Source organism: Megalobrama amblycephala, linkage group LG5, assembly GCF_018812025.1.
Source record: "Megalobrama amblycephala isolate DHTTF-2021 linkage group LG5, ASM1881202v1, whole genome shotgun sequence".
NCBI lineage: Eukaryota > Metazoa > Chordata > Actinopteri > Cypriniformes > Xenocyprididae > Megalobrama > Megalobrama amblycephala.
The window spans coordinates 23,646,917-23,662,948 of NC_063048.1; the positions used below are offsets into that span (position 1 = coordinate 23,646,917).

Sequence of the window (16,032 nt, forward strand, 5' to 3'; positions counted from 1 at the left end):
TGTAAGATCAAAGTCACTGTAAGACCCAAACGTACTGCATTTATAAAGGTCAGTGAGTCAAATGCTAATATATATCTCCTGTGTTGATTCTTAGAGAACAGAGAGACTATTTAAACCTACAGTACGGTAAAGCAGAACAGTTTTGTGAGAGCATGAGGAGTTTTTGTATTGTGATCATTTGGCATGTGCCATTCACTGGCCATATCACAATTCTATATGCAAGATATGTAAGATAAACTGTTGTACAAAAAAAAAATAATGTTTAAACACACTCTTTCATGGTACTGAATTCATAACAGATAGCATGTAGGACTCATAAAGCCCTAGATAACCAAAGGTTGTCACACAACCACAGCCCGACACACATGGTGGGTCTCAGGTGAAGAAACATGCTTAAATTCAACACAAGTGTTCCCTCTAATCTTGTTTTCTTGCTGAATAATAATATGACAGCAAATTGAAGCATTTAAACTTAGATCTATTAAATCATCTCAGGAAGCGTTTAAAGTACACTACACACTACACCTGTGGTTGGTGTGTAAATGTAAATGTGTCTGAGTTTTGTTACTGTGCTGGTCATATTCATTATTTCAAGCCACTCTTATTTAAAAATAAATAAATAAATAAGACTTTTTTTCTCATGTCTTTGCATTTACAATGTCTCTCCTATTGATCTCTTTTGTGCCGCAACCATCAAAGTATTCCAACAGCGTCTGATCATTCTCTTTCTGTGAAACCTGTAGATTGCATTCACCGGTTCTAACCCTATAGCAACAATAATGGTTCGGTTGACCCGAACACTGCAATTATTTCTTAATCGCTAGAATACAATGAAAATAACTTTTCCAAGATATTTTGCGTCTGCCTTCTGCACAGCATTTTATTTTTTCTACATTGGTGCAACATCAGAAGTGCAAGGCCATGGGAACGTCGCAGAGAAAACTTCAGATCTTTCACTAGACTGGAGAACATTTATTGTACCTCAGGTAAAGCTGATGTTCAAGAAATGGTTCAGTCTCAGTTTGCTTATTATACATTGCAGATCTTTAGAAGTGTTTTGGCTTGGGTGCAGTGTATTCTCAGAGGGACCAATCCATCATTGGTGTCATTATTTTTCCTTCATACTGTATGTTGTGCGTCACATTCCTGTTGTGGGAATAGGTTTAATTCTTAACTCCCTGAGGCTTTAGCTTTTCCAGTGTGATTTTATGAATTGCACTCAAAGACTATATGAACTAAACTATATGCTTTTACATTTTCAACAGACAGGCTTTCATTTTCTTATTTTTATTTCTTGTTAAGTCTGAGGCTCTTCTGACTTTTGATTGTTATGTTTTGATGCTAATGCATCGTGAAACGATATGTATTGTGAAAAGCGCTACACAAATAAATGTGAATTCAATTGAATACTCATGCTACTCTGACCAGCAAGAGATTTATGCATTTATGTGTCACATTTTTGTGCATTTCAGAATTCCCTTGGCTATGTTTTCTTCCCTTATTTCAGCAGACATATATTACTGAAATGTATTTCTTTATGAACACCAATATTTGATTTTATCTATTGCTTTCTGATATATATTTTGTGTGCATTCCCATACTGATTTTTTGTTGTTAAAAAAAATTATGGTCCAAATTCATTGCCAGCACTGTTGAAGAAAACTGCTTAAACCAGCCTTAACTGGTTTACTGGTCTTGGCTGTTTTAATATGGCCTAGCTGTAGCTGGAAGGACAGCAAGCCTCCCAGCCTGACCAGCTGCAAAACCTCTCTAAAACCAGCCAAAAGACCAGCAAAGCAATGTAAGCTTTTTTTAATTTGTTTTCTTTTTCTTTTGCATTTTTTTTTTCTTTTCAACTGAGAAATATTCACAATCACTGCATTAAAATCACACACTTCCTGCTAAGCTGACCAGTACAAGCCTCCTTGTTTTAAATGGATATTCAGTCTGCACACTTTAGCATGTTTACGCATTCTAAAGGCTGAAATACACTTCACAGCTTTTGCTATGATTGACACTAGTTGCCAGAAGATTTTGTGCAGTCAACAGGTTTCACAGAAAATTGCATAGTGTACGTAGTGTGGTATTCAACATTGCATGCTGTCTCATACTGAGTAGGTACTACATTTGAATTTAACCTCCTTAAAAAGTATGTCCTATATAGTATGAATATGGGTAGTATGAGTGAAATTGAGACGTACTACATTCACCACATTTTTACTGTTGTGTGAGCATCAGTTGCATAGCTTCACTGTCGCTTCACCATTCATAAATCGTCTCCGGTGGCCTCATGGGATAGTAAATTTAGGTTAAAAAAGGTTAAAAAAAAATCTAGGATATCCAGGTACTTTTTTCAAATACTACAGATTCTGTCATACTACTCTGCTGCTGTACTGTTTTTTGCATACTGTAGAAAAGTATTCAGACACAATGCAGTGTTTGGGATTTTAAGCCGATTTTAAAACACACATTGTTTTCATTTGTCACACATCTCCTAGCAACGAGGCACACATTCCTGTACAAGTTTGTTGTGTTTGGAATGACTTGAAAATCTGGTAGTGTGTGATCCTGTTGTTTTGTGCATTATTGTTTTTCTCTATAACCATTTATTGTAGTAAGTCAGCAAGTATGATGCCTAAGTTTTTTTTAATGAAGAAAAAAAAAAAAAAACAGTTAATTTTTTACAGAGGTTTTAGGCACTTTTAGGTCAGCTAAAAACCAGCACTTTTTTTTATTTTTTTCAGTAGGGATAGTTAATGCTTTTGGACTAAAGCAGTGTTTTCTATTTGCAGGGACAGTCCTTCAGCCAGGAGTTTAAAATGTTTGTTTGGTTGTTTTTTTTTTTTTTTTCTGGCAGTAGGTTTTAATATGCCAGTCTTCACACTATAACACTGTGATTGTGTGTGTCTTTCTCTCTCTCTCTCTCTCTCTCTGAGTGTAGGAAGTTAGTGACACAGAGATCATGGAGCTTGTCCACAGCGCTCTGGGCCGGATGACAGTGATCCGGCAGATCTTCCCCCTGTGGAGGGACACCAACATCCGCTGCATGAGGAACAATCATCGTATCTCCTCGCTGCTTTGCGACCCACAGGAAGGATACCTGCAGTCTCTGGAGGTGCGTATGTTTTCAAGAGCGCGGGGAATTTATACGTATTCGTCAGAAAGAGATTTGCAGGTCAAGGTCAAATCAGGTAATCTTCAATGCAGTCTCAGCCTCAGATGGCCTATTGTAGTATAATCTATTTCAGATAAACCCGCAACCTAAACGGCACATAAAAACAAAACAAATCGCAGACAGTCTCTCGAGTTGACCTGAAGTTCTGGCTGCAAGACTATCCTCAACAAAAATTAATTTTTTTGCATGGAGCTGCTGAAAGGCGGTATGATTTACAACAAGAAATTTCAAATCTGTGGCCTTTTGCGAAAGGTTACATTGTATCTTAAATAGTGCATTTAAGATACTTGGCAGCTGCTTTATTGAAGCAAAGGAGTTCTGTGCATTGATTTGCTCCAGTAGCTCAAGTCTGAACTTATCTGTAATTGTCCCTTCATTACAGCTTTGCATTTGCAGTTCTGCGATGCTGCATAATGACTGCAGTAACTGTCATGTTTATTTTCTTGGTTGTATCGTTTAATTTCTCTAGAATCTTAATTCAAAACACGGTTATGCATGACTGATCCAGATCATCCGCTGTGCCCTGATGCTTTTACCCGTTAACAAATATTATCTTGTTACGTCACAGACGGTATACTGTAATTACGCAACATTAAAACACTGTATCTGTTTCTGGCTCTATGGAAACCTTGTTTGGGTCTTAGAATCCATTTTCCCTTTTTTAGAGCAGATGGCAAATCCATGTGTCTTTTCTCTGGGGCTCAGTGTCTCAATAATTCATGAAGAAAGAGGGTTACATACCAGTTAATGCCGAAGAACCACCACAAAAGGACAAATCAGTCCTTTAAAGAAAAGAGGAGGAGATATGCGAGATGCTATGAGCCGAGGGGACGCCTCCATTAGTGCTAACCATACAGTGCAGGTTGAAAACAATAAGAGATTGGATCTTTGCTGTGGCAGAATGGCTGTTTTAATTAACTCAAGAGGTTGCAGCATTGTGATTCTGAGCCCTCGGGCCACTGGTCTCCACGCTCCATGCTGACAGTTCACGGAACACTGAATAAAAGCTCTGTGGGTGCCGTGCTTTTATGCATCTAATTGATGTCTTAATTTTGTTGTTTTGTTTTATTCATTCAGATTTAACGCTGGTGTCATTGAAATTGTTCCATACTTAAAATGATTACTACTAGACATTTAGTAACACACTGACTGGTTGCATTTGATCATGTAGTGTCTTTTTTATTTGTTATGGATGTTTGTTTGTTTGTATGTAGTGCATAAATGGTTGGAGAAAGAGTTCACATTAGACAGCAAAGGTGACAAGGTAATAGGACAAAACAAGAAAATACAAGGAAATACAGTGCTAGGAAATGTCATAAACATGCAAAATGGAGTGTGGGGAGTGATTTTAGAGTAGGGGACGCTATTACAATTCAATCTGGTAAATGGAAAACTAGATTTCCACAAAAATATTAAGTAGCACAACTGTTTTCAACACTGATAATAGTAAGAAATTATTCTTGAGCACCAAATTAGCATATTAGAATGATTTCTGAAGGATCATGAGACACTGAAGACTGGAGTAATGATGCTGAAAATTCAGCTTTCCCTGCAAAGGAATAAATTACATTTTAAAATATATTAAAATAATCTTTTGAGTGGTTGTGTAATTTATATTAAAAAAATAATTAAGGTGACACTTTACAATTAGGTTCATTAGTTAAACATTAGTTAATGTATTAAAGGTCCCGTTCTTCGTGATCCCATGTTTCAAACTTTAGTTAGTGTGTAATGTTGTTGTTAGAGTATAAATAAAATCTGTAAAATTTTAAAGCTCAAAGTTCAATGCCAAGTGAGATATTTTATTTAACAGAAGTCGCCTACATCGAACGGCCAGTTTGGACTACATCAATCTACTTTCTTCTTTAATGACTAAAACAGTATTTTGACTAACCTCCGCCCACAGGAATACACAAGAGTTGCATTTGCAGAGTGTGTTTGTCGCCATGTCGTCGAAACGCTGTTATTTTCATCCCGCAGTCCAATCACCGGGTCTGATTCCGGCTCAAATTGATAGGGTAAAATTAAAGACATGTTTACAATAACACTGAGCGCGTGCATCTCCACGTTATGGTAAGAGGCGTGACCTTTCCGGGCAAGGTTCGCTAAGCTGCTGTCGAATCACAACACAGGAACCACTGGCACAATCAGAACTCGTTACGTATTTCTGAAGGAGGGACTTCATAGAACAAGGAAGTCATCAGCCCGTTTTTATGACAGTGGAAACAGCGGTATACAGATAAGTAAATTATGTGAAAAATACTGTTTTTTTACACGCGAAACATGAACACATGTTATATTGCACACTATAAACACAATCAAAGCTTCAAAAAAACACAAAAAACGGGACCTTTAACTAACATAAACTAACCATAAGCAATACATTTGTTACTGTATTTACTAATCTTTGTTAACGTTAGTTAATGAAAATACAGTTGTTCATTGTTTGTTCATGTTAGTTCACAGCGCATTAACTAATGTTAACAAGATTTTAATAATGTATTAGTAAATGTTGAAATAACATTAACAAAGATTAATAAATGATGCATAAGTGCAGTTCATTATTAGTTCATGTTAACTAATGTGGTTAACTAATGAGCCTTATTGTAAAGTGTTAATTAACCATAATTAATTTATTTATTGTTCTTTATATAATTCTTTGTCATTTTCCTGCACCTGTTTAGTCACATGACATATGTGAATATCAGCCTGTGAATAATTCAAGAGTAAGCCCATGAGAAAATGGTCAGATTTAAAATCATTGTATCTGCACCAGCTAAGCAACTGACATTGAAAGGAATGTAAATGCTAACAGATAGCTTTCTTATAGACCTCTTTGATAGTGGAGAGAAAGTCACTTTTCAATGCGTTGAATGCATTGTGGTATCAGTTATTCTCAGTGAGCAACATGCTGGTTTTAAAACAAGTCATTTAACAGAGTTAGGAATCATACCATCTTGCTCTCAGTCACACCGAAGCACACAGAGCAGTTAAGTCTCCGATTCATGTTATTTGTTACTTAGTAACTGTGCGAGTCTTCACTCTATATCAGTAGTAGGCTATTAAAACAGATATTATTTTTCACACTTGCTGGCTTTGACTCATAATTCCACAGTCTCACAGGGATTTCAAGCCCTTAAATCCATGTCAAGTATATGTCTGACTAATCAGACAGCTGGCAGGGCCTTCTGAAGTCTCTTCACCACTTCTTAGGGGACGAATGAGGAGCATCAGCGATCAAAACCATGTGACCTTCTGTCACGGGCTCATTAGCATTTTCTGCATTCGCATAACTCTACATGAGCAAACAAATCATGCCTCAGCTACAAACCCTGACAAAACTGAATGCAGTGTGAGGGAGAAGGGTTGTGGATAAGGTTGCCAACTCCAGCAGAGCAAATAAGGATTACTCTCCATTTCTTTATACCACATATGGCACTTAAGATTTTAGTAAACCATTGGTGGTAAGTTGACCGTGCAATAAACTGAAATAAAACAGTCACAGCTGTACTCCTGCAGCTTTATTTGTGTATACAGTTATGCTTGACTGAATTAAGTGCATTTGAGATCACTTTGATTTTGGCTTACTGGTATACACAACTTCATTGCATCTGCTGTAAAACAAAACAATTTTAATTTGATTTTAAAGTGCCCGTACCATTATGTATATATATCAGTTTAGCCTCTGCCTACACTCTGAAAAATAAAGGTTCTTTATTGTATGTTGTGTACATAAAAAAAAAAAAAAAAACTGTGTTAAAAACTAGGTTTTTTTTGCCAGATTCAGAACAGAAAATGTGAAATGTAAAATGTTTCGATCACAGATGGCGATACAGAGGCCAAAGTTCTTTGAAGTTAGCCTTAAAAAGGGAATTGCAATTTCCTTTTCTATTTTGACGCATGTTCTTGAATGAGAAAAAATGTAGGATGGGATTTGTAAAATGACATTTTTTATTTCTCCCATCCCTCTCTTACACTCTTTCCTCTTTCAGTCACACCTTCATTTCCTCTCTCTACGCATTGATCTGCTCATAAGTGTGTTGTTTTGTCAGGATCACATGTCTGAGGGGACATTGAGTTTGGCCGTGCGGCCCCCATACTCTCATCTCCTTGACGATAACAGCGCTGTCGTTGAGGGTGTCTTTTCTCTCTCCAGGTGTCGCTCAGCACGACAGCTGCTCTCTGCAGGAGCAGAGTCATGCAAAAATCTCCTGCAGCGCTCTTTCTTTTCCTCTTGCTCTCTGTCTCAAAAAGAGAGTCAGCAGACACATTCACACACCCAATCTGTCTTTCACAATTTTAGTATGTAGTCTGAGCGTTCAGCCCTATTCAGCTACATTTTTAAGTGTTTTTAGATTAAGGCTGTCCACACAATGGAGAAACTGACAAAGTGTTTGACAGTAAACAATGCACAAGAATGGTTTTGAGGGTATGAAAACAGCCATCAATCTGCAATCAAGCAGAAATCAGAACTGGATTTCTGAAAATACAACAGGAACTCTCATTGGTCATTTGATGCTTGTATCTTTGGTTGCATGATGAAGTACTTCACTTTCACAATCCCTTTATAACTTTGAAGTCAATGGATTTACATTGTTCTCTGGCGGAAACTCTAGCATGTATGCTATCCCTTATTAGAGACTGAGTGCATTGACATACAACAAAACCCTGATAACTATTATAAAAGCCATGCTTACATGATATTTTGAAATTACTAAACAGATATCCACACAAGACATATGCACATTGGATAAACTGTAATGTAAAAATAAATAAATAAATAAAAAATCAATGTATGCTGATTGGGTTGTGTTTAGACCATTTATAATCTTTACCTGATAAAAGAATACAGTAAAGGGAAAGTTCACCCCAAAATTTAACCTCTGTTATCTTTTACTCATCCTTATGTTTTTCCAAACAGTAGTCATTATTTATCTTTTACAGAACTTAGAAGTAGAAAATGGAAAAACGTAATATGTATTGGATTGGTTTCGATGAAAAACAACCTGAAATTTAAGCAATTGTAGAGTAAAATTGCTGTCTCCTCTATTTCTTTCCTTTATGCCATCCGGCACTTCACACTTCAGTCTGGTGGGTGGCATAAATTCACATTTTTACATTGGTATGCCATTAAAAGGCCAGAAGAAGCAGGCTAACATGTCTTCCAGATATATTATTGTGAGATACGAGGGTCCGTGGATCTACCATTGGAGAAAGTGTAACGGCTAATTTGGATCACATTACAGCCTTGATGTCATTGTGACGGTCAATCACTGTTTGCGTATACCATAGAAATGAATGAGAATTGCTGTAAACTGAATCATACTTGTCACACAATTGTCTGTGACCTCTCTTAGCATTTTTTTCTGGTATAAACTCTAAAAATAGATCAATTCAAAATGAATGTTTAAGCGCAAATATGTTAAAGAATAGCCGATAGGCTGTTGATTCATTAAATGATAAGCCTCTCCTCCATTGACATCCATTAAAAAAAAGCGGCCTCTTGTCTCCTTCCCTGTATACCACAGCCTTAGCAGGCATTACGCTTTTTTCAGCTAAGGTTGCAGGCTTACCTTCAAGTGGCTTTGTGTCCGCCACCTACTGGACTGGAGTGTGAAAAAATTCATGAGAGTGAGCAAATGATGACAGAATTTTCGTTTTTGGGAGAACTATTTACTAATCTGACATATTTCAAATGTAATCACATTTGTTTGGTGTATGTGTCTCTAGGTGTCTAGTTTGTACCTGTACGACAGTGTGCTGATGCTGGCCAATGCCTTCTACCGGAAGTTAGAGGACAGGAAGTGGCACAGCATGGCTAGTCTGAACTGCATGAGGAAGTCAACCAAGCCCTGGAACGGAGGCTGGTCCATGCTGGACACCATCCAAAAGGTCTAAAGTCACTTTACAATTAATCTCACTTACACTTAATTCGATCTGGTTCAGTTATCTTCAGTTCACCCTAGTAAAGTTCAATAGTGTTCAATAAAACCAGTCTGGTTTGAATGATGAATTTCATTCTGAACAGAAGTCTTATTTGTTGTTCTCTTCAGGGACGGATTTCTGGGCTCACTGGTTTAATGGACTTCCGAAGCAATGGAGCGAACTCTCATGTCCAGTTTGAGGTCCTGGGGACCAGTTACAGTGAGACGTTTGGAAAAGATGTAAAGCGGGTGAGTGGAAATCTTGTGGAAGTTATAAATAATGAATGACATAAGTTCAGATTATTTTAACAGCACTATTTGGCATGTAATGGGGAAACCTGGCCTGTAATGCAGTGATTTTCCAAAGCTTTCTCATCTTGGTTGTCGCTTTGTTCAGAAAATGGCATTGCATGTGTTTTATACTAGCGCATGGGACATTTAAGGTATAAAAAGGTAAGTACCCCCCAAATAGCACAACAGTTAAAATGACATAGAACCACCACTGGCACACTATACGGTATGCTGGATACTGTCCTTTATTTTTAAACCCCCCTCTGGAGATCCTGGATAGACATGCATAGGATTTTGTACCGTTTTTTGCTGTGATGCCAAACAATTTTGTTGTTGCTATTCTTACCCAAACTGTTGTTGCTATTCTTACCATTGCCTTTATTTTATTCCATATGATTTGTCCGGAAATGCACACAAACATCTGATGCTTTTGCACAGTTAATCTGTGGTACATGCATTGTAATTTTTTTATTATTATTTATTTAATAGAACTGAATGGTACATGTTTCACTGTTCCATGGCAACAAAGTGGTCTAATAAACCTGGAGCAAGCTATACATTAGCAATCCTATTTATCTAAATGGCTTTATTTCAAAGTGCATTTGCAATTATTTAAAAGAACATTCAGTCTGTTTTTCATGGGCGCTCAGTTCAGTTCTGGAAACATTGTTTGAACCAGTTGCTTGACTCTATTAGAGGTCTATTTCACGAAGATAGGATAGGGTGGTACTTTATTTGTTGTTGGTAAATTTGTGTTGATGAAAATAAATGTTGATGGTACTTTATTTATGGTAATAACTTTTTTTTTCATAGTATACATAGCTATTTGTTATTATTTGTGAATGGTCTTTAACACAGCTTTTTGCCTGTATAATTTTGTTGTTATGGCATCTATCAAAAGGGGCTAAGGTTACCCAACAAAACACTGACTGTGGGCATAGAGATGAAAGAAAAAATAGTCAAATTCTTTCTTAGAAAAGTCAAATATGTCTGGGCAAGAACAGAGCACCTTTCTGGTGTAGTGTAGTCTGGGATCATTAGCTACTCCCAAAAAGAAATACTTGACAGGAGAAAATAAGTGGACTGTAAGCAAGATGAGCGAGACAGACAGATGGACTGAGAAAGAGAGTGACAGAATGATGGGTCCTGCTGTGTTTTAGACATGAAGACACTGACATGGAACATGACCAAGATACTTTAACACACACTGACAAATAGCTCAGAGTTCATTAATCTCACAACAACACACACATTCAAATGTAGCCATCAGAGCTGATGAATCTATTGCTTCTTTCTCTCTCTGTCTGTCTCTAGTTCTCTTTCATCTCTCTGATGCTCAAGCACCCATACGCACATGCTCGCAGGGCAGTGGAAGTGCTTTGCGCCATGTGCGGCTGTGGTCATTAGCAGGGCTGCCGGGTCTATCACACACCAAACAATCTCAGTCTTGTTGCCTGGATATTAGTGAGTGTGTGAGTTGAACGCAACCATTCCCTCTGGCAAGTAACACAGATAACTAATGACTTTGCATACACACACACACACACACACACATAGCACCCCTACTGTCCGTTACACTGACAGCTAATAAACACACACATGTCCTGTTGCCCATCAGCATGAATATGCATCCTCTGCTCTGATCTCTTCTTAAAATGATGTATCCTCTTCAAGGCTCTCTGAAGCCATATAGAGGCACTCTGCACATCACATGATACTCTTCCTTCTGTTTAATCTTTCCACTCTCTTCTCTCCATTCCTCATTTATTTTTTTATATGTATTAACATATAGCCATGTTAGTATAAAATGCAACTCACAGTCTAAAAATTCCAGTATACTTGACATCAAATTTTCACTTAAAATTGCTGAAAATACAAAAATTAAAATGTCGAAAAACAAAAAGATAAAATTCTTATTCATTCTTAGTCATTTTTCTCACAAATTTCGCAACAGTAACACTAGATTTAATGATGTAAAAAGAAATTTCAAAAATAATATGAGATCATTAAAAAACACAGTGCTGGCATTTCTGATTTCCAAGCAGACCAAAAAAAAAAAAATATATATATATATATATATATATATATATATTCCCACAAATGACTAATCAATATGAACTGAGCTGTGCAGACACACTGAGAAGTTGGCCTGACAACCCAACGCATGATATAGAGCAAAGAAATTTGTCTGGTATACTGGATATTTGGAATGAGGAGGTTATTTTTCAGCCAGACGTCGAGAGGAATCTAACTCCATAATGAAGATGGAGATGCTATTCTCTCTCTCTCCCTCTCTCACACATTCTCACCAATTCCATCTGTGTCTCCGCCGCTCACTTTCTTTTAATCTTCTCTTTTCATTAAATTGTCTCATATGGTGTAATCCAGAATGGGAAGCCGAGCATCTTACACAAGATGGATCTGCTCCCAGTCATGCTCAGAGCAGTTTAGCCCAACATCTCCGTGTGGGGGGGAGCAGGTGCTGAGAAGAGAAACCTCTGAAAGGTTGACGAACTTGACAAGCCACTGACTTAATAAATCTGAATGAATAGTTTAGTGATGTGATATATTGGCAGTAATGTTAGATGGATTAATTCAGTTCTGATGCATTATTCAGATTGACAGTGAGAGGCAGGACATTTTTAGTGAACTAAATTAATTCAGCAACTTAAAGGGTTAGTTCACCCAAAAATGAAAATTCTGTCCCACTTTATATTAAGTGGCCTTAACTACTATGTACTTACATTTAAATTAATCATTTGATACAATGCACCTATTGTGTACATACATGTTTTTACATTGTACTTATATTTTAAAAACACCTGCATGTAATTACATCTGTAATTAATTTCTGTAATTACAATTATACTGTTGACCCATCCCTTACACCTTACCCCTATCCTTAAACCTACCCGTTCCACCAAAGCTTTCCCTAACCTTACCCGTATCCCACCTCAATAGCAGCAAAAGTGTTTTGCAATTCAATCTGAACCCAATAAGTACATTCTACTTATTTTTTTATGTAAGTGCATAGCAGTTAAGGCCACTTAATATAAAGTAGGACCGAAAATTCTGTCATTAATTACTCACCCTCATGTCGTTCCACACTCGTAAGATATTTTTGATGAAATCCGATGGCTCAGTGAGGCCTGCATTGCCAGCAAAACAATTAACACTTTCAGTGCCCAGAAAGCTACTAAAGATGTATTTAAAACAGTTCATGTGACTACAGTGGTTCAACCTTAATGTTATGAAGTGACGAGAATACTTGCTGTGCTCCAAATAACAAATAACGACTTTATTCAACAATATCTAGTGATGGGCGATTTCAAAACACTGCTTCATGAAGCTTTGAAGCTTTATGAATCTTTTGATTCGAATCAGTGGTTTGGAGTGCGTATCATACTGCCAAAGTCACGTCCCCCAGTGGTGAACCATTGAAATTTCGAAGCACTTATGATGTGACGAAGCCTCGTTTACTGAAATCACATGACTTTGGCAGTTTGATACATGATTCGTTAAGCTTCGAAGCTTCATGAAGCAGTGTTTTAAAATCACTAAATATTGTTGGATAAAGTTTTTATTTGTTTTTGTTTTTTTGCCGCACAAAAAGTATTCTTGTTGCTTCATAACATTAAGGTTGAACCACTCTAGTCACATGAACTGTTTTAAAAACGTCTTTAGTAGCTTTATGGGCATTGAAAGTGTTAATAATCTTGCTGGCAATGCAAGCCTCACTGAGCTATCAGATTTTATCAAAAATATCTTTTGTGCACAATGAAAATTGTGTTCCAAAGATGAACGAAGGTCTTACAGGTGTGGAACGACATGAGGGTGAGTAATTAATGACAGAATTTTTATTTTTGGGTAAACTAACCCTTTAATCATTTTAATAAACGAGAAAGTGAAGGGAGGGAGAGAAGGACAGACGAAAACAAATAGCAAGTCAGACTAGGCAGACACTGTCACTTTGTCCTGCACACGCTGCTAAATGATAAGGCCAAAGTGAAAGCAACACACATGATCTCATGCCTGATCTTTGTAAGTGACGTCAGGCTAAAATTGGGTCTCTTGAGCAACACGGTGTATTGTGTTTGAGTCTAGCCGAGCCAACCGTGGGTGACCTCTGCACAATTGCCTGAGCAGTTCCCATGGCAATAGGTTGACCGGGGGTTGCAGGTGAATCTGGGAGGGAAAAAAAGCTTTAATGAGTCTCTGTCCACCTCTGTAAGCATATCGTGATGAGGCATACAGCTGACCTCAGGGGTCTCAGAGGATGCTTGTGCCTTAGTTTGAGAAAAAGCAGGGCAAAACCTGAAATGTATTTATCTAACACGTAATATGCAGTAACACCATATATGCAGTAACGTCATTATTTTTCTCTCTTTTCTGTGTCTGCTTAATGTCCTTCCCACCTGTTTTTTTTTCTTTTTCTATTGTTCAGTCTGTTCATCATTTACTGACAGAAGTACAGGTCCACAAAACCATGTTTAAAAGCTTTAGATATACTGTTCATAGTATACTTGAAATAGCACATGTAATGCAGATTAATTCACAGGCTTTTAACAGGAATAGAGACTAATGGATGGCCTTGATAAACCTTTTATAACAGTTTCCAACTTAGATAATAATAGGTTATACCTATTAAATAACAGGTTATACATATATGTATTTCCTCTGCCAATCAGATTTGACATCCTTTGTCAGTCCTGCCTTAATGAAATCCATTTCATGCGTACACTACTGTTCAAAAGCTTGAGGTCAGTTTTATTTTATTTTATTTGTAAGTAATGAATGTTTTTTTTTTTTTTTTTTTTTTTCAGCAAGGATGCATTAAATTTATCACATGTTACAAAAGATTTGTATTTTAAATAAACACATTTCTGTTCATCAATGTGTCACAGTTCACACAAAAATATTTCTTGTGCAGCAAAGCAGCAGACTGACACTGAAGACTGGAGTAATGGCTGCAGAAAATTCTGCTTTGCATTACAGGAATAAATTACATTTTAAAATATCATAAAAGCATAAAACAATTTTTTTAAATTGTAAAAATATTCCACTTTAGTATAGGGAACACATATTCACTATCAACTATGACTTTTTCCTCAATAAACTCCTAATTTACTGCTTATTAATAGTTAGTAAGGTAGTTGTTAGGTTTAGGTATTGGGTAGGATTAAGAATGTAGAGTAAGGTCATGCAGGATAAGGCATTAATATGTGCTTAATAAGTATTAATAAACAGCCAATATTCTAGTAATATTCTAGCAACTAGTTAAAAGACCCTAAAATAAAGTGTTACCGCTGTTTTACTGTATTTTTAATCAAATCTAAAATGTTTCTTGATTTAAAAAAAAAAATCAACTATTTTATTATTCTTTTTTTTTTTTTTTGTAAAATGATAAACAATTTTATAAATTCTGCAAGAGATTCTGTAAACGTATGTCCACTGTAGATGGTTTAAATATACAGTCCTGTATAATTGATAGTAATAACATAGTTTTAGTTCTTTATCTCTTTATAGCGAAAAAGCTGCTGATACAGTTTCAGTTTAAAATAGATCTCATAGAGTAAATAGTCAAGAATTGTAACAATTTAAATATTTCAAACAATGATATATCCATCATAATCTGTTTAAATTGACTCAGTGAGTTGAATAAAAAGCAGCACATTTGTGACAGATATTTTTTTCTGTGTATTTTGATAGTGTGATGATGCAGAGAAGAGGTGAATTTATCACTTATGAGAGTGAGAGTCTCATTTGATTTGATGAATGGTAATGAGTTTCTCTCACAGACTCAATAAAGAGGCCAAAAGACATCCCGCTCTCTCTCTTTAACTTACCAATCACAGAAACAGCAGCTTGCAGAATCATAAAAATTCAACAGCTTCATGCGAAAAGAACTTTTAGCTTCATCTTTGCACCTTAAAAGCTCTCTCTCTCTCTCTCTCTCTCTCTCTCTCTCTCTCTCTTTCTCTCTCTCCGTCGCTCTGAACGACTCTGTCTCTCAGACTGTTTCCTACTGTACAAAATTGTTTGTGTGTAATCCTCTCTCTCTGGCTCTTTGTTCCTCTGCCTCTTTTCACTATGTGCTCTCAAGTAGAGACATCAGCTCTCCAAGTCACAAACAATAAAAGCTTTAAACTTCTGCTGCACAGACCTTTAGTCTTGACAAAATGTTCATGTCTTCACAGGCGAGATTCTGCTTGACTTGTAGCACTAATATTACGAACAAGAGATGAAAAGAATGAGAGGCTAGAAAACAGCACAAACCAGCTCAGTGTCTGCCAGTACAAAGCGGCCAACACAACACTCAGCAAAGAGAAAAGACAGTCAGAGATGTATTATGTAAATGCTGAAAAAAGGAAGCCCTGATTTCAGTTTGGTGTCTGTAAACAGGATGCTTCATTCATATTGGAGTAAGAGGTGTTTTGTTGATGTTAATGGGCTTTCTGTCAAAGTAAATACTGGGTACTGTGACAATACTCATCTATTATGAATATTTGCTCCTATGGTTAAAGAAATTGTTGACTTAAAAATTACAGTTATTTTGTTTTCTCACCTTCATGTCATTTCTATTTTAGCCATAATTCTACAAAATTTCTTCTTTTGTGTTTCATGTCATGCAGAGTTTGAACA

General features: G+C 36.6%; 1 protein-coding gene across 1 annotated transcript in view; it reads left to right on the forward strand.

The window, feature by feature from the left end:
- The window catches only part of grid1a (glutamate receptor, ionotropic, delta 1a), a 342,488-nt gene that overhangs the window by 289,839 nt on the left and 36,617 nt on the right, over positions 1-16,032 (forward strand). Inside the window, 3 exon segments of the mRNA XM_048191329.1 lie at positions 2,942-3,115; positions 8,906-9,067; positions 9,229-9,348. Of these exon segments, the coding sequence (XP_048047286.1) occupies positions 2,942-3,115; positions 8,906-9,067; positions 9,229-9,348 (456 nt within the window).